Here is a 27,615-nt window from a genome sequence, read left to right as displayed (position 1 = left end):
TTTTTTTCAAATTGTTTCCCAATTTATATGGCAAATTATCCCACCCATGTAGCTGCTACTCAGCTGTGTATCCCCCATCACAGGTGATGCCACAACAACAGGAGGGTGAAGACTAGCACACGCCTCCTCCGATACATGGGAAGTCAGACTCCGCCTCACAGGCGCTTTGTGTGATTAGGTTGCCCTCTCGGGGCTCCGGCAACTGATGGCAAGCTGCATGACCGGGATTCGGACAAGCGATCTCAATAGGGGCTTCCTAAGGCCTACAAATAATATACAATATCTTGGGATCGGGCGCTGAGGCCCAGGGTTAGAGTTAGAATACTTTGAATACATTGTTTGCATCAATTGTCAGTTATTAGTTTATATCCATTGCTACAGACCAGCTGGTACGTTATTACCCAATGACTTCTGACCAAAAGGGTCTTTTTAAAATTGTAATATTTTTTCTTTTAGTTTGTTTATCTAATTTGCACGGCTTACCTTCACACCATTTATGTGTGAAATTCCCCTTTAATTGGCACTGCTCCATTTTTTTCTGCCAGAACTTTGTCTCCTCCTATCTCTCTCTAGTTCTCTGTCTCCACGCCCAACAAAAAAGCAGGAAGGAGTGCGGCTCTCTCTCTCTTTCTCTCTGTAAAGTTTAGGAAAATGGCAGAGGTCAGTATTTCAGTAAATCAGGACGAGTTCTGCTGTTCAGTCTGTCTGGATGTTCTGAAGAATCCAGTGACTGTTTCCTGTGGACACACTTTCTGTATGGTGTGTATCAACAACTGCTGGGATCAGGAGGATCAGAGGGGGATCTACAGCTGCCCTCAGTGCAACGAGACCTTCACTCCAAGACCTGTTTTACAAAAGAACAGCTTAGTAGCTGGAATATTGGAGAAACTGAAGAATATGGATCTTCAAGCTGCATCTCCTGCTGGATCTGGAAAGGTGGAGTGTGATGTCTGCACTGGGAGAAAACTCAGAGCTGTGAAATCCTGTCTGACGTGTCTGGCCTCCTTTTGTGAAACTCATCTTAAACCTCACTATGAAGCTCCTGCTTTAAACAAACACAAGCTGGTCAAAGCTTCCAAACAGCTCCAAGAGAAGATCTGCTCCCAACACGACAAACCCATCGAGATCTACTGCAAAACCGATAACAGTCCTATCTGTTATATGTGTACGATGCATGAACACAAAGGTCACGATACAGTAGCAGCTGAGGCAGAAAGAACCCAGAAACAGGTGAGAACTAGAACTTTATTAGAATCATTTAATGATACGATTGGTAGGTTATATCACCTCAAGGCGTTTGTTTTTAACTTTTATCCATGATGGGTACAACTTTAGAACTGAGTCAGCTGAACCATGAATATTTTTCACTAAAATAACGTGTTAAATGCATCACCACTCAGCATTCAGAACATGTGAAGCAAGTTAATCTGTCTAACATGCCCATCTTCCAGTTTTTCACAGTTTGTGTTCTTTTAAAGAAGAGTAAACTTTAGTATTGTAAGGGAATCTGCATGTGCTGCCAGCTGCCAACAGAGATGAAGGCAAAAATGTACTGTTACCCAAAGGAACTCCAAATCCTATAATTCCAAGAGGTGATCAGTGCAAACTAGAAACGCCTGTCAAAACTTGTATATAAGGCCATGGCAGTAAGATAAGATAAGTAGTGATGGCAAAAGTTGGGATTTTTGGAGATTAAATCAAATGAACCAAATGATTCTATTAAAATCAGTTTGAAATAGATTCTATCATGTTCAAAATGGTCATAAAAAACAGACCTAGCAATGTTGTCATGTGTCATGTTGATGACAAACACAGTTCTGAGATCAGAGATCAGATTTTTTCAACTCTCATTTAATAGTAGAAATATTCTGATCTCAGATCAGCTGCTTGCACTTTAATATGCACTTAACCACGTAAATAGGTTTAAAATGTTTTGTGACATAACAAAACCTGTTTTGTACGAAGCCCCTAAAGGGACATGGTGTTTTTTTTTTTTTTTTTTTTTTTTTTTTTAGTAAAAAGTGGGGAGCACCACATACTATGTGGTGAGCACCAGATAATGGTAGCTAGCAAGCTATAGTTTAAACTGACATATGTTCCACAGTGAAATAATGTTGTTAGCTACCTAGTTACTTATGTTTACTATTGATAATGACTTTATTTAATTGGGGGAATTTTTAGCTAACATTAGCTATGTTAGCTAATGTTAACTACTTTATCTCAGTGGGGAGTGTTTTCGCTAACATTAGCTAATGTTTACTTTATTTCAGTGTGAAATGTTTTAGCTAATGTTAGGTAGGTTAGCTAATGTTTACGACTATATTTTAGTGGGATATGTTTTAGCTAATGTTAGCTAGGTTAGCTAATGTTAATTACTTTATTTCAGTGGGAAAATGTTTTAGCTAATGTTAGCTAGGTTAGCTAATGTTAATTACTTTATTTCAGTGTAAAATGTTTTAGCTAATGTTAGCAAGGTTAGCTAATATTAATTACTTTATTCCAGTGGGGAAATGTTTTAGCTAATGTTAGCTAGGTTAGCTAATGTTAACTACTTTATTACTGTGTAAATTTTTTTAGCTAATGTTAGCTAGGTTAGCTAATGTTAATTACTTTATTTCAGTCAGGAATGGTTTAGCTAATGTTAGCTAGGTTATCTAATGTTAATTACTTTATTTCAGTGAGGAATGGTTTAGCTAATGTTAGCTAGGTTAGCTAATATTAACTACTTTATTTCAGTGGGAAAATGTTTTAGCTAACGTTAGCTAGGTTAGCTAATGTTAATTACTTTATTTCAGTGTGAAATGTTTTAGCTAATATTAGCAAGGTTAGCTAATATTAATTACTTTATTTCAGTGGGGAAATGTTTTAGCTAATGTTAGCTAATGTTAACTACTTTATTTCAGTGGGGAATGTTTTAGCTAACGTTAGCTAGGTTTGCTAATGTTAACTACTTTATTTCAGTGGGGAATGTTTTAGCTAACGTTAGCTAGGTTAACTAATGTTAATTACTTTATTTCAGTGTGAAATGTTTTAGCTAATGTTAGCTAGGTTAGCTAATGTTAACTACTTTATTTCAGTGTGAAATGTTTTAGCTAACGTTAGCTAATATTAATTATTCAGTGGGGAAATGTTTCAGCTAACGTTACCTAGGTTAGCTAATGTTAACTACTATATTTTAGTGGAGAATGTTTTAGCTAACATTAGCTAGGTTAGCTATTTATAATTACTTTATTTTAGTGGGGAATGTTTTAGCTAACGTTAGCTAGGTTGGCTAATGTTAATTACTTTATTTCAGTGTGGAATGTTTAAGCTAATGTAAGCTAGGTTAGATAATCTAAATTACAGTGTGGAATATTTAGCTAAGTGGTGAGCACCACATATTAAGTGGTGCTCACCACTTACTATCTGGTGCTCACCGTTTCAGTGGGGAATGATGAAGATAATTTTATATAACTTGTTTCGCAGTTAGTTAGCTTGTTTTGCACACCGCTAGCTGCTGTAGCCTAAGCCAAGTCTGTTATACAGAACAAAAGCGTATTACTCTGAAAATACACAGCCTAGTATTAGAGTTACTACTGTACAGATCCCAGTAATAATATATAATGCTTAGTTTAGAAATTAAAATGCCCATCTCTAGTAAGCTAACCTAGTGGTTGTGAAAAATTACCTGGATAAAGTAGCTTAGCTAGTTAATTAACCTGTTCAGGAGAAAAATAGCAGCTCAGCATCTGTCTTGTAGTCCTTCTGGGCTTAAAGTCTTTTCCACCTGTCAAATAAACTCCTAATATTTACTCTTGTTTTATTACTTATTATCTTTGGTCATTTAGCTTTATTGATCAATGTTAAAGCTTTTTAATCTGTGTAGCAGCTAAGGTAAATCTGTCTAACATGCCTAACTTACAGTCTTTTACAGTTTCTGTTATTTTTAAGAATACACTTCAGTATGATTTATTTCTTCTCAGAGTGAGATAAAGGAGATACAGGAGAAAATGCAGAGGAGGCTGCAGAAGAAAGAGAAGATGCTACAGGAGCTGAAGGTGGAAATTAACACTCTTAAGGTAATGAGTAATGAGCATATGTAAATATGTGCATACCCACATGAGTAAATGTTGTATGCACATAATTAAATTACATGTATATTAACAACTTTCTATCTATCCATCCATCAATCATTCTGCAAAGTTCACAATGCTCTTACATTGTTCAATTTCCAAAACTGTGGCTCCCCTCCTGACCTTAGGTAGAACTGCACATTGTAGTGTTTTGGCTGAGATCTTCTCAAATCATGGTTAAAATAGAATTAAAATATGCTCTGTCTCTTTGTGTGCTGACAGATCTCTGCTCAGGCAGCGGTGGAGGACAGTGAGAAGATCTTTACTGAGATGATCCGCTCCATTGAGAAAAAGCGCTCTGAGGTAATGGAGCTGATCAGAGATCAGGAGGAGACTGGACTGAGTGAAGCTGAAGAACTCCTGGAGAAACTGGAGCAGCAGATTTCTGATCTGAAGAGGAAGAACACTGAGCTGAACCAGCTTTCCCAAACTGAAGATCACATCTCTTTCCTCCAGGTAACCATCACTGATCTACAGAGAGACATGCTCCTCAGAAAGTTTCAAATTCTAAAATTCTTCTTTTTAAAAGTTGATTAAGGCAGCACTAAATGTCTGAAATCTGCAGTGGGTTTAGGTCTAATTTGGTCTGGGATGCACCGAATAATGTACCCATCTTGTCCAGACCAATGATGACCTTTAGCTCATGTTCTATTGGTTGAGATTATTCAAGCTGTCTTTAATATATTCATTCTTTAATCACGTAATTATGGACTAATAATGTGTATTTTATAATTTTCTTGTTTTCTCTCTGTAGAGTTTCCACACTCTTTGCATCTCTTCCGAACCTAAGGATTCATCCAGCATCTCCATCCATCACCAGCTCTCATTTGATGGAGTGAAGAAATCCCTCACTGACCTGAAGGATCGACTGGAGCAATTCTACAACTGGGAATTCAGCGTAGTTCCTGCACAGAGTAAGAGAAGAACACGCCCACTTCACTCTGATAGGGTGATCCCAGATGCAGATCTCAGAGACCACACCCCTCTTTTCTTCTGTGTGATTTTTTCATCTTGTCCTGTTCTGTTTTAGGTTCCACAGTTGGTGTTCTTCAGACCGTTTCAGCCCTGGAGCCAAAGACCAGATCTGATTTTCTGCAGTGTATGTACAAAACACACACACACATTCTATTGTACACATTTAAGTTAGTAGACAATATACTCTTTTAAAATTTACTGAAAAAGCTTTTTAGGGAACTCAGATTGATAAAAAAAAGACTATTAACCTTATAAAAAAGACTATTTACATAAATTTACCATTTCTGAGCATTACAGTTAGCACAATGTATCAGCCCAATTACTAATATTTGCGCCCTGTTCTCATTCTCTATTACAATGCCCTCATTTAAAGCTTGGATTTGGTCCATTGATTCTACTGTTAAGTTCTGATCCATTCTATTGATACAATACCTGATACCTGGAACTGAATTCGATTCCTTTTGCTTAATTTTATTTGCTCAATTTATGTGTATATGGAAACTATACATATAAGGTATTGTTTTATTACTTGAAACAGTCAAAAGCATTTAAATCACCAGCGCAAATATTAAAATGTGCAGATATTTTTAAACAATGTGACTGACCAGATTTTCTTAAGCATTTATGAATAGGTATTTAAATGTAAACAAAATAATTAACATTAGATTGCCAATCATAATTAAATTATATTCATAGTAGTAGTGTCATTCACTTGATTAAAATCCTGATGAATTTCTTTAAATGCTGGTATTTCCCTGTATATTTGGAAGAGAGACATTAATAATAGTGTAGTGTGGTTTAGGTTTTTTTTTACTATATTATTATATCACAGGCTAGAGAGAGATAAAGAGAGAGGGACAGAGCCTAACCCTGCGTTCACACTGGAACGCGACGAGTCGCTTGTGTCGCCCAGCGTTTGTCGCTTGTGGGCGTGTCAAGCTCAAAGCCCGCGTTTGTCATGGTCCAGCCTCCGACAAGAAAAAAGGCACAAAAAAGGAATCACTTGGCCACTTTATTCTCCAGCTATAACTCCCAAACTTGCTGGACTCTTGGGCGTTTCTGTGATTTAACTGCGCTGGAAACGCAGCCGTTCCCACAGATTGATGTGGGTCCACCCCATTCAACAGAATGAACCGGGAAAGAAACTAGAAATTCAGAGAGCAGGAGCTTGAGGACGTTGAACCGCCTTGTTTGTGATTGGTCCAAAGAAAAGCTAGGAGCCAATCGGGTTAGAATGTCGCTTCACCGCATCATAATTAATTTGCATAAAGTTGAGAAAAATTTATCTCCGTATCGCTTGTTGCTCTGTCGCTTTGTCGCCTCTCGCTTGTCGCCTCTCGCGTGTCGCGGCGACAAATCGCGCCCTGCCATAGGAAATGAATGGTCGCCTGTCGCTTTGTCGCTTTCCAGTGTGAACGCAGGGTAAGAGACTTTGATAGGATTTCGGCACTTGCTTATGAATATTCATATATGCAAACATATCACCTCTGATTGGCCAACAGCACTGCAACAACATGAGGCAGTGAGACGAACAGTTAGAAATGTTTTAAAATAAAGATATTTTTACACTAAAAACAGTCTTTGCAATGTTACTTTACAGCATGTGTAATGCCCTGCTCAGTGCAATTCAGTTACTGACCTAGTTTTTCTGAATATTTTCTTTTACTACCTGCTGCAGACAATAGAGGTTAAGGAAGAGTTTCATCATGTGCAGCATCATAAACAACTCAGAGAGACCTACTGTATTTCACAAAGAACAAGAACAAGTGCATTTTAGCAGAAGGAGAACTCACAATTCTACAAAGGGCTGTGCAAATAAGTAAAATTATAATTTTTTCTCCTTTTTTAGATTTCTGTCAGCTACATCTGGATCCCAACACACTGCATCATTACCTCAGTCTAACTAAGAATATGAAAGAGGTGTGTTCGAGAGGATCAGAGGATCGGTATCCTGATCATCCAGACAGATTTGACTACAGAAATCAGGTGCTAAGTAAAGAGAGTGTGTGTGGTCGAGCTTACTGGGAGGTTTACATGAATAACCTTATTGGATCAATTTCAGTCTCATATAAAGGGATCAGCAGGAAAGGGGATAATGAGAGTATGTTTGGACGCAACGATCAGTCCTGGAGTCTGGAGCGTTTTTCTTCTAACCGTCCCTCATTCTGGCACAACAACACTGAGACTATTCTCACAAAGCGTCCACCTCGCAGAGTAGGAGTGTACGTGGACCACAGAGCAGGAATTCTCTCCTTCTATGAAATCTCAGACACAATGACCCTCCTACACACCGTCCAAACCACCTTCACTCAGCCCCTCTACGCCGGGATCAGGATCAGCACTGGTTCATCAGTGAAACTGTATGACTTGGTAGAGATTAGGAGTGAATAAATTAGAAATTGTAATTATTAAGTTTGTTCCGATTTTCAATTAAAAATGATTGTGTGGAATGTTTCGATGCATTTGTCATTTTTTCTACACACTCTTTCAAATCAGCTAGTTTAATTTCAAGTACTAACCCAGCACACCTACATTCTGCAAATGGGGTCAGATGATCACACACTCACACACTGTCCTGTGATGCTCTCAGAGTAGTCAGTAGGCTTTGCCAGAAGCCGAAGATACAGAAATGCTAGTGCTAGCAAAAGAGCCATTTCTGTTCATTTTTGAAATTCGAGATGACATGGAAATGTTTTTTGAATAATTGTTAAAATGCAAACTGAGAATTCATTGTATGCTTAAAGAATGAAATAAACACAAATGTAATCACAGACTTTTTTGTACTACTTATTCATAACTACTACATTTTTTGTTAAATTGAAGCTAATTATATTGTGTACATAGGTATGTGAATGTTTTATTGATTGATGTGCCATTCAAGCCAGTTGAAATGTCTAACAATGTTTTGGTTTTCTAATTATTCTTATATTGCATTGATAATTAAAATATTCTAAAATGCAAATAGAGATCTAGGGAACAGGACAATTTTTCTGCCAGTGCTTTTGGGAAAGTAGTGTGTAATTAAATGGATGTCAGCTTCAGGGTGAACACTGTATTGGATTTGTCATTGTTATCATGGTATATCATTAGTACGTCAGTGTCATTACAGTGGCAATGCATGGCTAATAATTAATGTAAACCTAATAATGAATGTAAGCAAGGTGCACCTATACTATTGTTATACTAGATAAAATAGTCAACGTGTACAGATTGGTTAGTTCTAATAAACTGTATACTAATACAGTACAAAAGTAAGAAAAAATTACAAGACTCTCTTCCAGTGCAAATTACTGTGGCAATAACCAGAAGTATCATATTTGTAATTTGCTAGTTGCATACCAAAAAAGATATAAGAGTAAAAGAAAAGCACTCCGAACATTTTGGAAATGTATAGTTACTCACTGAACGCATGCGGACATTAAGCCATGTTTGCTGTTTTTTAAATACAAAATATGCCAGTACTACAGTAGTTTTACGTTCAAGTAATTAAAAATAAAATATCTTCAGAAGACAAGTTGTGTGTGTGTGTGTGGGTTATAAATTTCCAAATTAATCAAAACTATCTAAAACAAAATGGAAAAATGGGGCTTACTACTTAAATTTAAATAAAGTAAAGTTTAAAACTTGTCAAATAAATTAAGTTATAAATTTGGCTAAAATAACTGTGAATCAATTGGCATATTTAACAAATAAACTCTTTATACAACTGATTATTACAATATATTCAAGCTGCTGAAACTACAGCACGTCTAGACTGCATAACGGCTGGTCTAGAACTGCAGTGGGCTGTCGTTACATTCCAAGCGGCTAGGTGGCGCGTGTCTAAAACTACGTCTCGTCTAGAACTGCAGGTCTAAACCTACGGTTGGCTCTCCAGGTGTGCTGCTATAAGAAAAGGTAAGTGATGCTGCATTTGTTTTTACACCTGTTGACCCAGGCGGGGTTAATATTTATTAGAACACGCCCCTTCCTGTGGGCGGGGTTTCAGAAAGAGAAAGTGTGGAAAAACCGCTTTAAGAGAAGGTATGTTTTTCTGCAGTTTTTATGACTTTATTTAGACGAATAATGGGTTAATTTTGTGAAGGATTAAGTTATATTAAAATACACCGGCTTCTTTCAGTTCCAGTAAAAACTCTATTTTTCTGTGCGTTAGTTCGCTTTACTCGCTGTTTGGTGCGAAATGCTTTAAGGTGGAATTATTTAAGGTGGAATGGTAATTAAGAAGTGAGAGTAAAGGTGGGTAGCCGGTTAGCGTTAGCTGAGCTAATCTAGCCGGTTAGAGTTATCTCATCACTCTCTCAGCACTAGAGGTGTAGTGCACTCTTTAGCTCTGTATGTTTCCCACAACCAGGAACAAAATACATTACATTTTAGACCCAAAATATTCCCCAAACTCTGTTAAAACTGTGGAAAAGGCATCAGGTAGTTTATTCATAATCATGTTATGTCAAACATTCCCAGTCCTACAGAACTGTGTCTCCTCCTTTCTCTCTCTAGTTCTCCCTGTCTCCACCTCCCTCTCTATAAACCACCACAGAAGCAGGAAGTGTCTCAGTTCAGAAGAAACGAAACTTATCTCAGAGTGCTGCTCTCTCTCTCTCTCTCCCTCCCCCTTTCTTTCTTTCTTTCTCTCTCTCTCTCTCTCTCTCTCTCTCTCTCTCTCTCTCTCTCTCTCTGTAAAGTACAGGAAAATGGCAGAGGCTGGTATTTTATCAGATCAGGACGAGTTCTGCTGTTCAGTCTGTCTGGATGTTTTGAAGAATCCAGTGACTGTTCCCTGTGGACACACTTTCTGTATGGTGTGTATCAACAACTGCTGGGATCAGGAGGATCAGAGGGGGATCTACAGCTGCCCTCAGTGCAACGAGACCTTCACTCCAAGACCTGTTTTATACAGGAGCTACATTGTAGATCAAATATTGGAGAAACTGAAGAAGACAGATCTTCCAGCTGCTTCTCCTGCTGGATCTGGAAAGGTGGAGTGTGATGTCTGCACTGGGAGAAAACTCAGAGCTGTGAAATCCTGTCTGACGTGTCTGGCCTCCTTTTGTGAAACTCATCTTAAACCTCACTATGAAGCTCCTGCTTTAAACAAACACAAGCTGGTCAAAGCTTCCAAACAGCTCCAAGAGAAGATCTGCTCCCAACACGACAAACCCATCGAGATCTACTGCAGAACCGATAACAGTCCTATCTGTTATATGTGTACGATGCATGAACACAAAGGTCACGATACAGTAGCAGCTGAGGCAGAAAGAACCCAGAAACAGGTGAGAACTAGAACTTTATTAGAATCATTTAATGATAAACATAAAAATTCTAAAAAATGCAGCAAGCTAATCAACAAAGCTTAAATCACCTTAAGACTTTTGTTTTGAAAGACCTTGTTTTTAACGTTTAAAGATGGAAATTAATATTTAAAAAAATGACAGACATGCAAAGATACAATAAAAATGCTTTATTAAAAATGAGTAATCCAATTTATTACTAAAAGGCCAATACAAAAGGTCGTAAATATACCAAGAATGGGCAGAAAACAAAAACATGGGCAAGATTAACACTTCGTAAAGACAGACGGAACCAATCTTATACTCGGCCGTGAGTGATTGAAGTGTGAGGATATATAATTAGGTGAACAGGTGAAATCAATATGCAGGTGATTGTGATCTGGGCGTTTTAAGTGATCTGTCATATGCTGTGTCCTGTGAGGAAGTAAGTGAGTGATGTCAGTGTGTGATGCATTCTGGGCAATGGAGTCTGGAGCTGAGAGACCACTGGTAGACACAAATGTAGAAGGAATAGAAGCACATTCTGCACCAGGTGTGACACATTATGCTGTCTAATACCATTTAAATATAACAATATGTATTTTAGAATCACCCATTGAGTCAATTGAACTAAAAACAGGTTAAACTCCTAGAGTTAGTTACAGAACTACTTGTTAAATGCATCACCACTCAGAACATGTGAAGCAAGTCAATCTGTCTAACATGCCCATCTTCCAGCTTTTCACAGTTTGTGTTCTTTTAAAGAAGAGTAAACTTCAGTATGATTTATTTCTCCTCAGAGTGAGATAAAGGAGATACAGGAGAAACTTCAGAGGAAACTCCAGAGGAAAGAGAAGAAGCTGCAGGAGCTGAAGACGGAGATTAACACTCTTAAGGTGAGTAATGAGAAGAATAACCATGGATTTACATTCTGTAAAGTTCAAGCCATGTCCCAGTCTAAAAAAAATTAACAAATGAACATGAACAGGTCATGTTGTGTAAAGTGTGTTTTTTTGGCTGAGATCTTCTGAAATCATGGTTAAAATAGAATTAAAATATGCTCTGTCTCTGTGTGATAGGTCTCTGCTCAGGCAGCGGTGGAGGACAGTGAGAAGATCTTTACTGAGATGATCCGCTCCATTGAGAAAAAGCGCTCTGAGGTAATGGAGCTGATCAGAGATCAGGAGGAGACTGGACTGAGTGAAGCTGAAGAACTCCTGGAGAAACTGGAGCAGCAGATTTCTGATCTGAAGAGGAAGAACACTGAGCTGAACCAGCTTTCCCAAACTGAAGATCACATCTCTTTCCTCCAGGTAACCATCACTGATCTACAGAGAGACATGCTCCTCAGAAAGTTTCAAATTCTAAAATTCTTCTTTTTAAAAGTTGATTAAGGCAGCACTAAATGTCTGAAATCTGCAGTGGGTTTAGGTCTAATTTGGTCTGGGATGCACCGTATAATGTACCCATTTATTCCAGACCAATGATGACCTTTAGCTCATGTTCTATTGGTTGAGATTATTCAAGCTGTGCGTAGTGTATTCATTCACTAATCACATAATTATGGAGTAATAATGTGTATTTTATAATTTTCTTGTTTTCTCTCTGTAGAGTTTCCAGACTCTCCGTGTTTCTTCTGAACCTGAGGATTCATCCAGCATCTCCATCCATCACCAGCTCTCACTTGATGGAGTGAAGAAATCTCTCACTGACCTGAAGGATCGACTGGAGCAATTCTACAACTGGGAATTCAGCGTAGTTCCTGCACAGAGTAAGAGAAGATCACGCCCACTTCACTCTAATAGGGTGATCCCAGATACAGATCTCAGAGACCACACCCCTCTTTTCTTCTGTGTGGTTCTTTCATCCTGTTCTTTTCTGTTTTAGGTTCCACAGTTGGTGTTCTTCAGACAGTTTCAGCCCCGGAGCCAAAGACCAGATCTGATTTTCTGCAGTGTATGTACAAAACTCACACACACACACACACACATAAATTATACTATACACATTTGAGTTAGTAGACAATATACTCTTTTAAAATTTACTGAAAAAGCTTTTTAGGGAACTCAGATTGATAAAAAAGACTATTAACCTTATAAAAAAGACTATTTACATAAATTTACCATTTCTGAGCATTACAGTTAGCACAATGTATCAGACCATTTACTAATATTTGCGCCCTGTTCTCATTCTCTATTACAATGCCCTCATTTAAAGCTTGGATTTGGTCCATTGATTCTACTGTTAAGTTCTGATCCATTCTATTGATACAATACCTGATACCTGGAACTGAATTCGATTCCTTTTGCTTAATTTTATTTGCTCAATTTATGTGTATATGGAAACTATACATATAAGGTATTGTTTTATTACTTGAAACAGTCAAAAGCATTTAAATCACCAGCGCAAATATTAAAATGTGCAGATAGTTTTAAACAATGTGACTGACCAGATTTTCTTAAGCATTTATTAATAGGTTTTTAAATGTAAATAAAATAATTAACATTAGATTGCCAATCTTAATTAAATTATATTCATAGTAGTAGTGTCATTCACTTGATTAAAATCCTGATGAATTTCTTTAAATGCTGGTATTTCCCTGTATATTTGGAAGAGAGACATTAATAAGACATTAATAAGAAGACTGCGGAGTCTCAGGTCTAGGACCAGCAGACTGCGAGACAGCCCCATCCATCAGGCTGTGAGGATGCTGAACTCTCTTCCCGCACTACCCCCCATCCCAATCCTGCCCACAGCACACACACTCTCATCATCCTGACCCCACATCCTCCCACCAACACAGTACTGAAACTCTGCACTAGAACACACACAGTACTGTAACTTTTGTAAAAGGACCTGCACTACACACCCAATACCTGCACTACTGTTACGCTGCACTGTCATACACACTTTAATTCCCCAAGAACTGGGAACTTTAAGAACTTTACCAGCCTTAAGCTAGATACAACATTGCACTACTGTTATACGGGTTCTATTTATATTGTCACTTGATCTTAATCACCATTAATATTGCACTATTATCTTCTGTCTCACAAATGTCTATTGTGTTTTTGTTGTATTGTACATATAGTGTCTCCCACTCATTTAGATTATATATTTATTTCTTTTTATTTCTATTTATATATCTATTTCACCCCCACCACTACTGCACCTTGTTCTGTCTCATGTATGTCTGTGTCCCTGCTGCTGTACTGTACACATAGTGTCTCCCCTTTTTCTTTATTTTTCTTTATTATCCATTATCTGTACTTGCTGTAAAATTGGGAAGGAGAGTAACGTAATTTCAATTCTATGTATGTCCTGTACATATGCAGCATTGACAATAAAACTACTTGAATAATAGTGTAGTGTGGTTTAGGTTTTTTTTTACTGTATTATTATATCACAGGCTAAAGAGAGATAAAGAGAGAGGGACAAAAGAGACTTCGATAGGATTTCGGCACTTGCTTATGAATACTCATCTATGCAAGCATATCGCCTCTAATTGGCTAACTGCACTGCAAAGCAGCTAGACGAACAACAGTTAGAAACATTTAAAAATAAAGACATTTTTATACTAATAACAGGCTTTGCAATGTCACTTTACAACATGTGTAATAAAGCCCTGCTAAGTGCAGTTCAGCCTATACTGACCTAGTCTTAGAGTCTCTGGAAAACACCAAATCCACCGGAGATCCTATTTAAACCTATAGTTACACACAGAGGTGGCTCGTCATGGTCCAGTAGGTAGAAATCCATCCCAGGGTGGAATTTTACTTTTAACTAGTGTAAACAGAACTGTTCTAAACATACACCTACCTATATCAATTGTACTTGGCTGGTGGTGTTCCTCCATAGACTAATTCTAAATAACACAGGAATGGACTGCATGCTGTTCCTAGCCAGTTTTTTTTTTTTTCTTTTACTAGCTGCTGCAGACAATAGAGGTTAAGGAAGAGTTTCGTGTGCAGCATCATAAACAACTTAGAGAAACCTACTGTATTTCAAAAAGAACAAGAAAAAGTGCATTTTAGCAGAAGGTGATCTTTACAATTCTACAATGAGCTGTGCAAATAAGTAGTAAACAAGAGTAAAAAACTCTGTTTTCTCCTTTTTTAGATTTCTGTCAGCTAAATCTGGACCCCAACACACTGCATCATTATCTTGGTCTGTCTGAGAATAAGAGAAAGGTGTGGTTGAAAGAAACAGAGGATCGGTATCCTGAACATCCGGAGAGATTTGACTACAGAACTCAGGTGATGAGTAAGGAGAGTGTGTGTGGACGAGCTTACTGGGAGGTGAACTGGAGTAAGAATCTTGGGTCCATTTCAGTCTCATATAAAGGGATCAGCAGAAAAGGGGATGATGAGAGTAAGTTTGGACGCAACGATCAGTCCTGGAGTCTGGAGTCTTATTATTGTGATTCTTGGGATTCTCGTTCTTACTTTGCTTCATTCTGGCACAAAAACATTGAGACTAAATTCTCACAGCAGTTGTCCTCCAGAATAGGAGTGTACGTGGACCACAGAGCAGGAACTCTGTCTTTTTACAAGATCTCAAAAACTATGACCCTCATACACACCATTCACACCACCTTCACTCAGCCCCTCTACGCCGGGTTCAGGATTGGTTCTGGGTCATCAGTGAAACTGTATGACCTGGTAGAGTTAAAGAGTGAAATAAAGTAATTATTTTGTATTATTAGTTTTGATTTTCAATTAAAACTTATTGTGGTGGATGTTGGGGTGCATTTATTAGTTGTAATATTTATATAAAAGTAAAGGAATAAAGGCAGTTTAAAGGGTGAATATAAAGTAAAACATTGTTAGAGTAATATACTTAATCCAGGGTGAATAGTGGAATTAGTGCTGCGCTGCTACAACAGGCTTTTTTTTTTGACAGTTCTATGTATTGGGTTGGCAAGATGGAAAAAGAATACAGGGCAGAGATTGATTACATTACATTTTTTTCAATTGTTTTCATTAATTACCTAACCTTAATGAATAAAACTGTACTGAAGAAAGTTGGAAAAAAATATTTTCTAAACTTACATTTAGAACGGAGTGTGTTATTCTGTTATATATATGTTGGATGTTTTTATCTGTGTAGCCTTTAGCTTGCTAATTAGCTAACTGTCAGAGTATAGTATTGATGTTAGCATGTAGCACTCATGTATAACGGACTATAGACTGTCAGATAATCCCTGTCTAATATTAAATATGTTCAGATATACATTTAATAATAGCTGTTGATTGCTATATTAACAATTGTCTCTCTGGATAAGAGTTAGAACAGTTCTGTAAATGTAAAATGTTAAAACATCATACTTGTGTGAAATTAATCAATAAACTACAGTGTGGAGGGGAATTTCTTCATTGTGTTTCTTGTCATTAAAACAACATTATGTATCAATATTAGCTTAAAATATGGACTAATGTAATATTGGAATAACAGGGCGGTAAAGAAATGGAGTAAAGTAGTGTAAAACTTCATTCTCGATGCTTTGCAGCTTTTTAAAGTCTTTAAAAAATCTTCTCTGACTCGGTCATTTTATCTGGACGCATCTAAAATGTTTTATTTTTAATGTACAGATCTCTTATATTCTATTCTTCACATGGTTATAATATTAGCTAATAATTAGCTAAATTGTCATTATGCTGTTGAAACTCTGATGAAACGCTGCTCTTTATGTGTGTGTTGTGTTTTCTGCTATCATGTTATTAATGGGTTTGAGAAATGATTCATTGATTCGGACAGTTCTAAAGAATCGGTTCAGTGTGTAAACACACGAGTTACGGGATTCACACGTAACCAGAGCTGATTTATGGAGAACCAACTAGAGAATCTCTAATACAGAGGAGAATTCACACTAGAGAATCTCTTATCGGTTTGTTTGACCATCAAATATATAAAATACATAAAATTTAAAGCTTTTAAACTCCAGTTATAATAAACCTTTTAAACTCAGAGCTCTGTCTGTAACTCCAGAATCAGCTCACAGTAGCAGTAATGCAGCACCTTTACTGCCTAAAACATGTTTAATGTAGAAAAAACTAAAATATACAGGTAGGATTTCGTTGCTTCTTTAACTAAATACATCATTGTACTGTCCTAAATTAAAATAATATCCGGACTAAGTGGATTGTAACTATTTTATTTTTTAATTAAGTTTTTAACCGTTTAGCTCCATTTAACCCCATTCATTTTGGACTCACTCGCGGGCTCCCTCTAGCGGATAGGAATTACATTTTCTGGTATAATGGAGGAGGTATAAAGTTAAAAATACTGTTTAGCTACACTTCCTCTAATTTATAAAGTAGAATAAAGTATTTCTTTTAAAATAAAAAGCAAAAAAGAAAATATAATTTAAATAGCCTGCATATTTCTTGGTAACACTTTATAATACTGTTCCATAGTTAATAGGTAACTAAGCAGGAACTAAGCAGTAACTAATTAATAGTGCTGCATTAACACCTAAATATTTTCTATTAACTACCAGGGAGTACTGAATAATTACTCAGTAGATAGTACTGAACTAATGATTATAATAGTTCACTATTAACTCCACAATAATTACTGAGACTTACATATCTCTCGGAGAACTACTTACTAATGATGTCTTCTTTATAATAACTACTTATTAATTACTGCTCAAATCAACATTAACTACTGAAAACCCTTACATGCCACCTGGGGAACTATAGATCTAAATCAGACATATTTGAGTTAAATGCATAATAATTGAAAGCATTTTTGTATTAAGCAAGTGACACCATTTGTAGTAGTGGTAACCTTAATTACCTTATTATCCTCAGTTCCTTCCAAATATTAGCAACATATAATAAAATACTACAGTGTGTATTACTCTGCTTAACCATCATTTTTGGAAGAAAAAAACAACATTATAACGTAATATTATTGCATAGAAGACATTGATGAAAGTTCTCCAGAAGGCATCTAAGACTCTAAGAATGACTGTAAGACTGTAATAATGTAACAATCATTGCTTTAATACTAGGTATCAGCCTTATAAAAGTGCATCTTCAGCCTTTGCAGTCTCACAGAGATTTATTTCACTGCGCATTATTAGGGTAATTACGGTAATTTCACAGCGGACGCAGCTCTCCTGGTCCTTCGTGTAAATTCTCTGCTGTGCTGATGCTGCTGATGGAGGAGGATTAAGAGAGACTCTGCTGCTTTCATATTTCTGTATTTGATTGAAAATAAACTAGTAATCAAGATATTGAGATCTTTTCCAGCTGATTTTACCCCCGGATCAGAGGAGGACTCTTTGTGGGTTGTTAAACAGTTTTAGGATGTGTGTTAGCTAGCTAAGTTAGCTAAGTTGTGTGTGTAGTTAGCGTTAGCCAGCTAAGTTAGCTAGGTTATGTGTGTGTTAGTTAACTGGCTAAGTTAACTAGGTTATGTGTGTGTTAGTTAGCTAGTTTAAATGTGTGTTAGTTAGCTAGGTTATGTGTGTTCGTTTGCTAGCTAAGTTAACTTTTATGTGTGGGTTAGTTAGCTAGGTTATATGTGTGTTAGTTAGCAAGCTAAGTTAGCTAGGGGAAATGTGTGTGTGTTAGTTAACTAGGTTAAATGTGTGTGTGTTAGTAAGCTAGGTTAAATGTGTGTTATTATTATTATTATTATTATTATTATTATTATTATTATTATTATTATTATTATTAATGTATATTTCCCTTTATAATACTGTGACATGATCTGCCGTAACTCCTAAAGAAGAACACAGTAACTCCTCAGTCATTAGTAATTAGTTACCATGTTTCTCACTTTATAATACTGTGGTATGATTTACAGTAACTCCTAAAGAAGAACACAGTAACTCCTCAGTAATTAGTAATTAGTTAACATGTTTCTCACTTTATAATACTGTGGTATGATTTGCAGTAACTCCTCAGTAATTAGTAATTAGTTACCATGTTTCTCACTTTATAATACTGTGGTATGATCTACAGTAACTCCTAAAGAAGAACACAGTAACTCCTCAGTAATTAGTAATTAGTTAACATGTTTCTCACTTTATAATACTGTGGTATGATTTGCAGTAACTCCTAAAGAAGAACACAGTAACCCCTCAGTAATTAGTAATGGGTTACTATGTGCTGCTGTTAACTCCCGAAAAAAGAAGACAGGGACCCCTTATTAATTATCTATGAAGAACACAGGGACACCTAGTTCGTTATCTAACACAAATATTTATTCATTTAAACATGATTTCCTCCAGAATAAGGATGTAGGACACAGCCTAGAGTAAAGCTGTATGTGAGCCATCACTTCTACTGAGCACATCTCCAGGAGGACTGAAGAAGAGCACAGGTTTAGAATAAACACCTGTAACACACTGACAGAATATTACAAAAAATGGGGGTTAAGCAGACTACTGCACATTTCAGTGTGTCTAACATTTGGAAGATATTGAGCATACTAAGGTAAGTAAGGTTAATATATGATAAGTGGTGTCACTGACTTTAATATCACCACTGATAGAATAACCTGCAGCAGATAAACACACTGATAGAGGCTAGCGGTCCAGCGCTGTGGAATTACCGTAATTACCCTAATAATGCGCACTAAAAACTGTGAGACTGCAAGGCTGAAGATGAACGTTTATAAGGTTGGTGCTTAAAATTAAAGCAGTGACCATTAAAACAAAATTGAGTACAGTCAGTCTTAGAGTCTTAGATGCCTTCTGGAGAACATAAATAATGTCTACTATGTAATAATATTACGTTATAAAGTTTAAGCAGATTACAACACACTGTAGTATTTTACTATATGTTGCTAATATTTGGAAGATAATGATGATAATAAGGTAATTAATGTCACTACTACTACAAATGGTGTCACTGGCTTCAAATATGCCTTTAATATCACCACTGATCAAATAATTGTTTGTGTAGACTGATTTAGATCTATAGTTCCCCAGGTGGCATGTAAGGGTTTTCAGTAATTAATGTTGATTTGAGCAGTAATTAATAAGTAGTTATTATAAAGAAGACATCATTAGTAAGTAGTTCTCTGAGAGATATGTAAGTCTCAGTAATTATTGTGGAGTTAATAGTGAACTACTATAATCATTAGTTCAGTACTATCTACTGAGTAATTATTCAGGACTCCCTGGTAGTTAATAGAAAATATTTAGGTGTTAATGCAGCACTATTAATTAGTTACTGCTTAGTTCCTGCTTAGTTACCTATTAACTATGGAACAGTATTATAAAGTGTTACCTATTTCTTTATATATTTTATTCCAATGTTTATAACTGGATTGTAAAAGGTTTATAAAATATGTCTACAGTGCTGAAACATTTGATATTGTTCTGTGTTGAGAAAATCAGAACATTTTTTAGTATAAAATGATCAAATATGAATAAACTCAGTTGCTCCATAGGAACCCATTCATATTGGACTCAAACAATGAGATAAAATAAAACAACAAAACCAATGTGGTGTCAAATTGCTAAGAACAAAATAAATACATAATATTCAAGTAAATATAGAATTATTCAATAATAATATAAATTATTAAAGTATAAAACAAATCATGAGTTTCAGAGTTGTGTGCTACACATTTATACTATAACACTGTATAATAATTCTATATACTGTTCTTAACATTTTTTATATATATATTTTTTTAGTTTTCAGTCGCAGGACTGATTCACAGTGAAAAGAGAGAGATGAGATTATTACATTAATATTATTTTAGTCATTTTGTTTGTTTTGTAAGTTCGTTGTTTTATTTTATGTTCTCTTTATTTAAAGCAAATTATCCACACTGATAAATGCAAAATAAAATAAAGGTTATTTTATATTTAATAGAACACGCCCCTCCCTGTGGGCGGGGTTTCAGGGACTGAAAGTGTGGAAAAGCCGCTTTAAGAGAAGGTATGTTTTTCTGCAGTTTTGTGTGTTTACTTACTGCGAATAAATGGTTAATTTAGTGAAGGATTATTTAATAAGACGCCGGTTTACTTAAGTTCCAGTAAAAACTCCATTTTATGTGTGTTTAGTTCGCTTTACTCGCTGTTTGGTGTGAAATGCGTTAAGGTGGAATTATTTAAGGTGGAATGGTAATTAAGAAGTGAGTGTAAAGGTGGGTAGCCGGTTAGCCGGTTAGCGTTAGCTGAGCTAATCTAGCCGGTTAGAGTTATCTCATCACTCTCTCAGCACTAGAGGTGTAGTGCACTCTTTAGCTCTGTATGTTTCCCACAACCAGGAACAAAATACATTACATTTTAGACCCAAAATATTCCCCAAACTCTGTTAAAACTGTGGAAAAGGCATCAGGTAGTTTATTCATAATCATGTTATGTCAAACATTCCCAGTCCTACAGAACTGTGTCTCCTCCTTTCTCTCTCTAGTTCTCCCTGTCTCCACCTCCCTCTCTATAAACCACCACAGAAGCAGGAAGTGTCTCAGTTCAGAAGAAACGAAACTTATCTCAGAGTGCTGCTCTCTCTCTCTCTCTCTCTCTCTCTCTCTCTCTTTCTCTGTAAAGTACAGGAAAATGGCAGAGGCTGGTATTTTATCAGATCAGGACGAGTTCTGCTGTTCAATCTGTCTGGATGTTCTGAAGAATCCAGTGACTGTTCCCTGTGGACACACTTTCTGTATGGTGTGTATCAACAACTGCTGGGATCAGGAGGATCAGAGGGGGATCTACAGCTGCCCTCAGTGCAACGAGACCTTCACTCCAAGACCTGTTTTACACATAAGCTACATTGTAAATCTAATATTGGAGAAACTGAAGAAGACAGATCTTCAAGCTGCTTCTCCTGCTGGATCTGGAAAGGTGGAGTGTGATGTCTGCACTGGGAGAAAACTCAGAGCTGTGAAATCCTGTCTGACGTGTCTGGCCTCCTTTTGTGAAACTCATCTTAAACCTCACTATGAAGTTCCTGCTTTTCAAAAACACAAGCTGGTCAAAGCTTCCAAACAGCTCCAAGAGAAGATCTGCTCCCAACACGACAAACCCTTCGAGATCTACTGCAGAACTGATAACAGTCCTATCTGTTATATGTGTACGATGCATGAACACAAAGGTCACGATACAGTAGCAGCTGTGGCAGAAAGAACCCAGAAACAGGTGAGAACTAAAACTTTATTAGAATCATTTAATGATAAACATTAAAATTCTAAAAAAAATGCAGCACACTAATCAACAAAGCTTAAATCACCTTAAGACTTTTGTTTTGAAATACCTTGTTTTTAACTTTTAAAGATGGAAATTAATATTAAAAAAAGAGAGACATGCACAGATACAATAAAAATGCTTTATTAAAAATGAGCAATCCAATTTATTACTGAAAGGCCAATACAAAAGGTCGTAAATATACCAAGAATGGGGAGAAAACAAAAACATGGGTAAGATTAACACTTTGTAAAAACAGACGGAACCAATCTTATACCTGGCAGTGAGTGATTGAAGTGCAGGGGTATATATAGTTAGGTGAACAGGTGAAATCAGTATTCAGGTGCTCTGGTGCGTTTCAAGTGATCAGTCATGTGCTGTGTCTGTGTGAGTGAGTGATGTCAGTGTGTGGTGCATTCTGGGCAATGGAGTCTAGAGCTGAGTGACCACATAGAAGCACATTCTGCACCAGGTGTGACACATTGTTCTGCCTAATACCATTTAAATATAACAGTATGTATTTTAGAATCACCCATTGAGTCAATTGAACTAAAAACAGGTTAAACTCCTAGAGTTAGTTACAGAACTACTTGTTAAATGCATCACCACTCAGAACATGTGAAGCAAGTTAATCTGTCTAACATGCCCATCTTCCAGCTTTTCACAGTTTGTGTTCTTTTAAAGAAGAGTAAACTTCAGTATGATTTATTTCTCATCAGAGTGAGATAAAGGAGATACAGGAGAAACTTCAGAGGAAACTCCAGAGGAAAGAGAAGAAGCTGCAGGAGCTGAAGACGGAGATTAACACTCTTAAGGTGAGTAATGAGTAGAATAATCATGGATTTACATTCTGCAAAGTTCAAGCCATGTCCCAGTCTAAAAATATAAACAAATGCACATGGACAGGTCATGTTGTGTAAAGTGTGTTTTTTGTCTGAGATCTTCTGGAATCATGGTTAAAATTGAATTAAAATATGCTCTGTCTCTTTGTGTGCTGACAGATCTCTGCTCAGGCAGCGGTGGAGGACAGTGAGAAGATCTTTACTGAGATGATCCGCTCCATTGAGAAAAAGCGCTCTGAGGTAATGGAGCTGATCAGAGATCAGGAGGAGACTGGACTGAGTGAAGCTGAAGAACTCCTGGAGAAACTGGAGCAGCAGATTTCTGATCTGAAGAGGAAGAACACTGAGCTGAACCAGCTTTCCCAAACTGAAGATCACATCTCTTTCCTCCAGGTATCCATCACTGATCTACAGAGGGACACGCTCCTCTGAGAGTTTCAAATTCTAAAATTCTTCTTTTTAAAAGTTGATTAAGGCAGCACTAAATGTCTGAAATCTGCAGTGGGTTTAGGTCTAATTTGGTCTGGGATGCACCGTATAATGTACCCATTTATTCCAGACCAATGATGACCTTTAGCTCATGTTCTATTGGTTGAGATTATTCAAGCTGTGTGTAGTATAATAATTCACTAATCACATAATTATGGACTAATAATGTGTATTTTATAATCTTCTTGTTTTATCTCTGTAGAGTTTCCAGACTCTCCGTGTTTCTTCTGAACCTGAGGATTCATCCAGCATCTCCATCCATCACCAGCTCTCACTTGATGGAGTGAAGAAATCCCTCACTGACCTGAAGGATCGACTGGAGCAATTCTACAACTGGGAATTCAGCGTAGTTCCTGCACAGAGTAAGAGAAGAACACGCCCACTTCACTCTGATAGGGTGATCCCAGATACAGATCTCAGAGACCACACCCCTCTTTTCTTCTGTGTGATTTTTTCATCTTGTCCTGTTCTGTTTTAGGTTCCACAGTTGGTGTTCTTCAGACCGTTTCAGCCCCGGAGCCAAAGACCAGATCTGATTTTCTGCAGTGTATGTACAAAACACACACACACACATACACACAAATAAATTATATTATACACATTTGAAAAATTAAAAAAGGACTATGTGCATTAATTTACCCTCTCTGAGAATAACATATCCACAGTACAGTTAACACAATCTATCAGCCCATTTACTAATATTTGCACCCTGTTCTCATTCTCCATTACACTGCCCTCATTTAAAGCTTGGATTTGGTCCATTCTTGTTTAAAAGTAATGAGCATTAAGGTTGGGTATTGTTTAAATATTCCCAATTCTGATACTAATAATGATACGATACTTTGAATTTGATATCAATTGCCAAACGACACATTTTTCTTAATTTTACTTGTAACAAAAAAATACAAAAAGCGATAATTATTCTTACACAATGTGTAACAAACAAAAGCATTACCAGTGCAAATATTAAACAGTGCACATATTTTGAAACAATGTAATTTACCAGAGTTTCTAAAGCTTTTAATAATAGGTATTTAAATGTAAAATGTATAATTATATAATATATTTAATTACATTGCATTTATATTAGTGGTGTCAATCACTTAAAATTGAATTAAAATCATTATCAAGTTCTTAAAATGCTTTTTTTTACTGTATTATTATATCACAGGCTAGAAATAAGAATAAGAAATAGAAATAGAGAGAGAGGGAGAGAGAGAGAGAGAGTGAGAGAGAGGGTCTCTGCATTAATGTATCAAAAATAAGAACCGATTTTTTGTAGACCTCAAACAGTGGTGACTGATGAGTATTATATTTTATGTTTTTTTTTTTAGGCTGTGCAAATAAGTGGTAAATAAGAGTAAAATGTATGTTTTCTCCTTTTTTAGATTTCTGTCAGCTACATCTGGATCCCAACACACTGCATCATTACCTCAGTCTGTCTGAGAATAAGAGAAAGGTGTGGTTGAAACAATCAGAGGATCGGTATCCTGATCATCCAGAGAGATTTGACTACAGAACTCAGGTGATGAGTAAGGAGAGTGTGTGTGGACGAGCTTACTGGGAGGTGAACTGGAGTGGTAAGAGTGCTGGATCCAGTTCAGTCTCATATAAAGGGATCAGCAGGAAAGGGGGTGATGAGAGTATGTTTGGACGCAACGATCAGTCCTGGAGTCTGGAGCATTCTTATGTTTATTATGATTCTTTTTCTAGTTATTATCGTGCCTCATTCTGGCACAACAACATTGAGACCAAACTCCCATTCAAATCATCATCCTACAGAGTAGGAGTGTACGTGGACCACAGTGCAGGAACTCTGTCCTTCTACAACATCTCAAACACAGTGACCCTCATACACACCGTCCAAACCACCTTCACACAGCCCCTCTACGCCGGGTTCAGGTTTGGTTCTGGGTCATCAGTGAAACTGTGTGACTTGGTAGAGATTAGAAGTGAAATAAAGTAGATTTTTCTTTCAGTTAAAAATGATTGTGATGGATTTTTGGGTGAATTCATTAGTTGTCATTTTCTACAAAAGTAAAGGTATATGCGCCAGTGTGAACTTTATATATTCTACTAATTGTGTGAGAGGATTCAGATGTAAATCACTCTGGATAAGAGTTAGAATAATTCTGTAAATGTAAAATGTTGTAAAACATCATAATTGTGTGAAATTAATCAATAAACTACAGCGTGGAGGGGAATTTCTTCATTGTGTTTCTTGTCATTAAAACAACATTATGTATCAATATTAACTCAAAATATGAGCTTCTGTAATATTGGGGTAACAGGACGGTGAGAAAACGGGTTAAAATGGGGAAAAGTAGTGGAGTGTTAAGAAGATAGGTAGTTTAATTCTTCATTTCCAGTTTATTAAACGAATACTCCCATATTAAAAATGGAAACTATTTATTATAATATATACAGTTTGCACTTTTTTTTTGCACATTCAATATTTCTAACTTCATTCTCAATGCCCTTTGCAGCTTTTTGATCTTCTCTGACTTTGTTCTTTTATCTGTACGCATCTGAAATGTTCAGTTTTAATATAAGGATATTTTATATCCTATTCATCACATGGTTATACTATTTTAATAATTATATACATTTCTCTTATTAGCTAAATTGTCATTATACTGTTGATAGATAGATAGATAGATAGATAGATAGATAGATAGATAGATAGATAGATAGATAGATAGATAGATTTTCTATCATGTTATTAATCGGATTGAAAAATGATTTATTGATTTATTGACCGTTCTAAAGAGCTGGTTTATGGAGAACCAATCAGAGAATCTCTAAAACAGAGGAGAATTTACACTCGAGAATCTCTTCTCGGTTTGTTTGACCACCAAATATATAAAAAACATAAAATTTAAAGCTTTTAAATTCCAGTTATAATAAATCTTTTAAACTCAGAGCTCTGGCTGTAACTCCAGAATCAGCTCACAGTAACAGGAATGCAGCACCTTTACTGCCTAAAACATGTTTAATAAGTGAATTGTAACTATTTTATTTTTTATCCGTTTAGCTACTTTTAACCCTATTCATTTTGGACTCATATTTTCTGGTATAATGGGTGAGATAAAATCAAAAATAGTGTTTAACTACTTGTTCTGGATTTTACTTTAATTTTAGAAAGTGAATGCTGAAGTTGCTGAAAGTTGAAGACTATATTAAAGCTATACAGGAACACATGCTAAATTATTTACTAAATAAAAAGAATATTTTTGTTAAATAAAGCAGAATGTTTTATACTTTATACATTTATCTTTGAGTTCAGATCTGCAGACTCTTGGTGAGATTTTATCTCAGTGTCTTCATGAGGGAGAGTCACCTGGAATAGTTTCCTCAGCATCTTGAAGGAAGGAGTTCCTGGAGGTGCTGAGCAATAGCTGCTGCTTTTCTTTCACGCTGTGAAGATCCAGCTCATCCCAGTTAAATCACCTCAAATCACCATCTCAGTTCATCAGCTTTAGATCAGGGGATTAATGTGGAGGAATAACAGTTTTATACTCTTTACTACATATAGTTTACATATATGTCCCTTTCATGTCTTTAATATTAATCTACAGTGTAGAAAATACATTAAGTAAATGAATCATGAGAAGATGTGTCAAACTTTTGACTGGTTCTGTGTATAAAATAGTTATTTGTCATAGTAACACCCACTTTTCCTGTGTTCTCCTACGTGTTTAACAATGATTCAGATGTATTTCACTCATAGATAAAACTGTCAGATAAATGCTGTAAATATAAAATGACAGAGAAAATTAATAAATATAGTGCAGTGTGGCGTAGAATATCTTCTGTGTGTTTTTCTGCAATTCTTGGCATGTCTTTTTTTTGTTGTTAATTTGTATTAAAACAACAACAGTACAGAGTAGTGATAAATGTACTAAAAAACAAAGTTGAGAATAAATCATTGATTTGGACAAAAAAAGATACAGCAGAAAAGCAGAAATTGTTTAATATAAACGTTTATTTTGAAAGCGTGCCAAAATATGCACCCCGCCATAAAAATCAAAAAACCTCTCTGAGGCGCATTTATAATTAAAGTTAGCTTAAGCAATTATTTCCAATTTTATCAGGAAGATGCTGCAGAGAGGGGGTGCAGATTTAGGCACTGCTATGGTGCTGAATTCAACAGCACCCCCGCCAGGAAAAGCACCCTCTCTCGGGAGAGGCTGCAGGTTTCTTTTTTCCTTACTTCTTACGAGTCAGCATAGCTTAGAACAGTATCTTGGGTATTTCCATTTTCTATGTAATGTTAACGCCAAGAAGAGGGTGCTTTTCCTGGCGGGGGTGCTGAATTCAGCACAACACTGGCTTTACATGCGAGGTCAGTGATGAGAGCAATAAATCACAACAAAAAAAACAATATACTGCAATGAAAACTTCTGGATAATGTTTTAAATATTAGGTGATAACTGATCAGTGTTTGTATTTTATGTATATAATTCAGACATTGCACACACATTTCTTTTCTAATAACAGTAAATGTAATGTTGAGTAACATGTTTAGGTTGTAAAGTGACCTTTGGTTGGATTTAACTAATAATGAACATAAGTATAGAAAAAAAAAATGTTTTTTTGGGATTAACTGTAATTCCACAAATGTTGTTCTAAGTTACTATATGATGGATTTTGATTCATTTTAGCGAATGTGTACCAACCCCCCCCCCCCCATATCAAACCCACTCCTATGCCTTTGGTCTCAAAATGGCATGAATGTAAACAGTGTAAATTTCAGTAATTCAATTGAGAATGTG

The 27,615-nt window shown here is 36.3% G+C and overlaps 3 protein-coding genes across 6 annotated transcripts in view; 2 read left to right on the top strand and 1 right to left on the bottom strand.

Annotated features, from left to right (window-relative positions):
- Positions 1–27,615, bottom strand: part of rnf167 (ring finger protein 167) — a 222,450-nt gene that overhangs the window by 56,868 nt on the left and 137,967 nt on the right. The gene's annotated exons all lie outside the window — the stretch shown is intronic.
- On the top strand, positions 558–7,858 carry LOC111191419 (tripartite motif-containing protein 16-like). The gene is made up of 6 exons (XM_049465411.1): positions 558–1,230; positions 3,963–4,058; positions 4,335–4,568; positions 4,867–5,026; positions 5,143–5,211; positions 6,937–7,858. Exons 1-6 carry the CDS (start codon positions 652–654, stop codon positions 7,476–7,478), a joined length of 1,680 nt encoding a protein of 559 aa, XP_049321368.1. The 5' UTR covers positions 558–651; the 3' UTR covers positions 7,479–7,858.
- Positions 9,560–25,040, top strand: LOC111188488 (tripartite motif-containing protein 16-like). Of its 3 annotated transcripts, XM_049465225.1 has the most exons (7): positions 9,571–10,313; positions 21,421–21,464; positions 22,229–22,324; positions 22,511–22,744; positions 23,043–23,202; positions 23,319–23,387; positions 24,229–25,040. In XM_049465225.1, exons 1-7 carry the CDS (start codon positions 9,779–9,781, stop codon positions 24,804–24,806), a joined length of 1,716 nt encoding a protein of 571 aa, XP_049321182.1. In that variant the 5' UTR covers positions 9,571–9,778; the 3' UTR covers positions 24,807–25,040. The 3 variants fall into 3 exon arrangements, with proteins under 3 accessions (XP_049321183.1, XP_049321182.1, XP_049321181.1); XM_049465226.1 differs by lacking the exons at positions 21,421–21,464; positions 22,229–22,324; positions 22,511–22,744; ... (1 more) ...; positions 23,319–23,387; positions 24,229–25,040 and adding exons at positions 11,155–11,250; positions 11,434–11,667; positions 11,966–12,125; positions 12,242–12,310; positions 14,474–15,057 and having other exon boundaries at positions 9,560–10,357; XM_049465224.1 differs by lacking the exon at positions 21,421–21,464 and having other exon boundaries at positions 9,573–10,357.

This window comes from Astyanax mexicanus, chromosome 1, assembly GCF_023375975.1.
Source record: "Astyanax mexicanus isolate ESR-SI-001 chromosome 1, AstMex3_surface, whole genome shotgun sequence".
Lineage (NCBI taxonomy): Eukaryota > Metazoa > Chordata > Actinopteri > Characiformes > Acestrorhamphidae > Astyanax > Astyanax mexicanus.
Note: the sequence above shows the minus strand (reverse complement) of the source record. Positions and strands in the feature narration are given on the sequence as shown.

Coding starts and splice junctions, on each gene's coding strand:
- LOC111188488 (XM_049465225.1), top strand. CDS start 9,779: ATGGCAGAGGCTGGTATTTTATCAGATCAGGACGAGTTCTGCTGTTCA. Junction 22,745..23,042: donor ATCACATCTCTTTCCTCCAG/GTATCCATCACT, acceptor TTATCTCTGTAG/AGTTTCCAGACTCTCCGTGT. Junction 23,388..24,228: donor CAGATCTGATTTTCTGCAGT/GTATGTACAAAA, acceptor CTCCTTTTTTAG/ATTTCTGTCAGCTACATCTG.
- LOC111191419 (XM_049465411.1), top strand. CDS start 652: ATGGCAGAGGTCAGTATTTCAGTAAATCAGGACGAGTTCTGCTGTTCA. Junction 4,569..4,866: donor ATCACATCTCTTTCCTCCAG/GTAACCATCACT, acceptor TTCTCTCTGTAG/AGTTTCCACACTCTTTGCAT. Junction 5,212..6,936: donor CAGATCTGATTTTCTGCAGT/GTATGTACAAAA, acceptor CTCCTTTTTTAG/ATTTCTGTCAGCTACATCTG.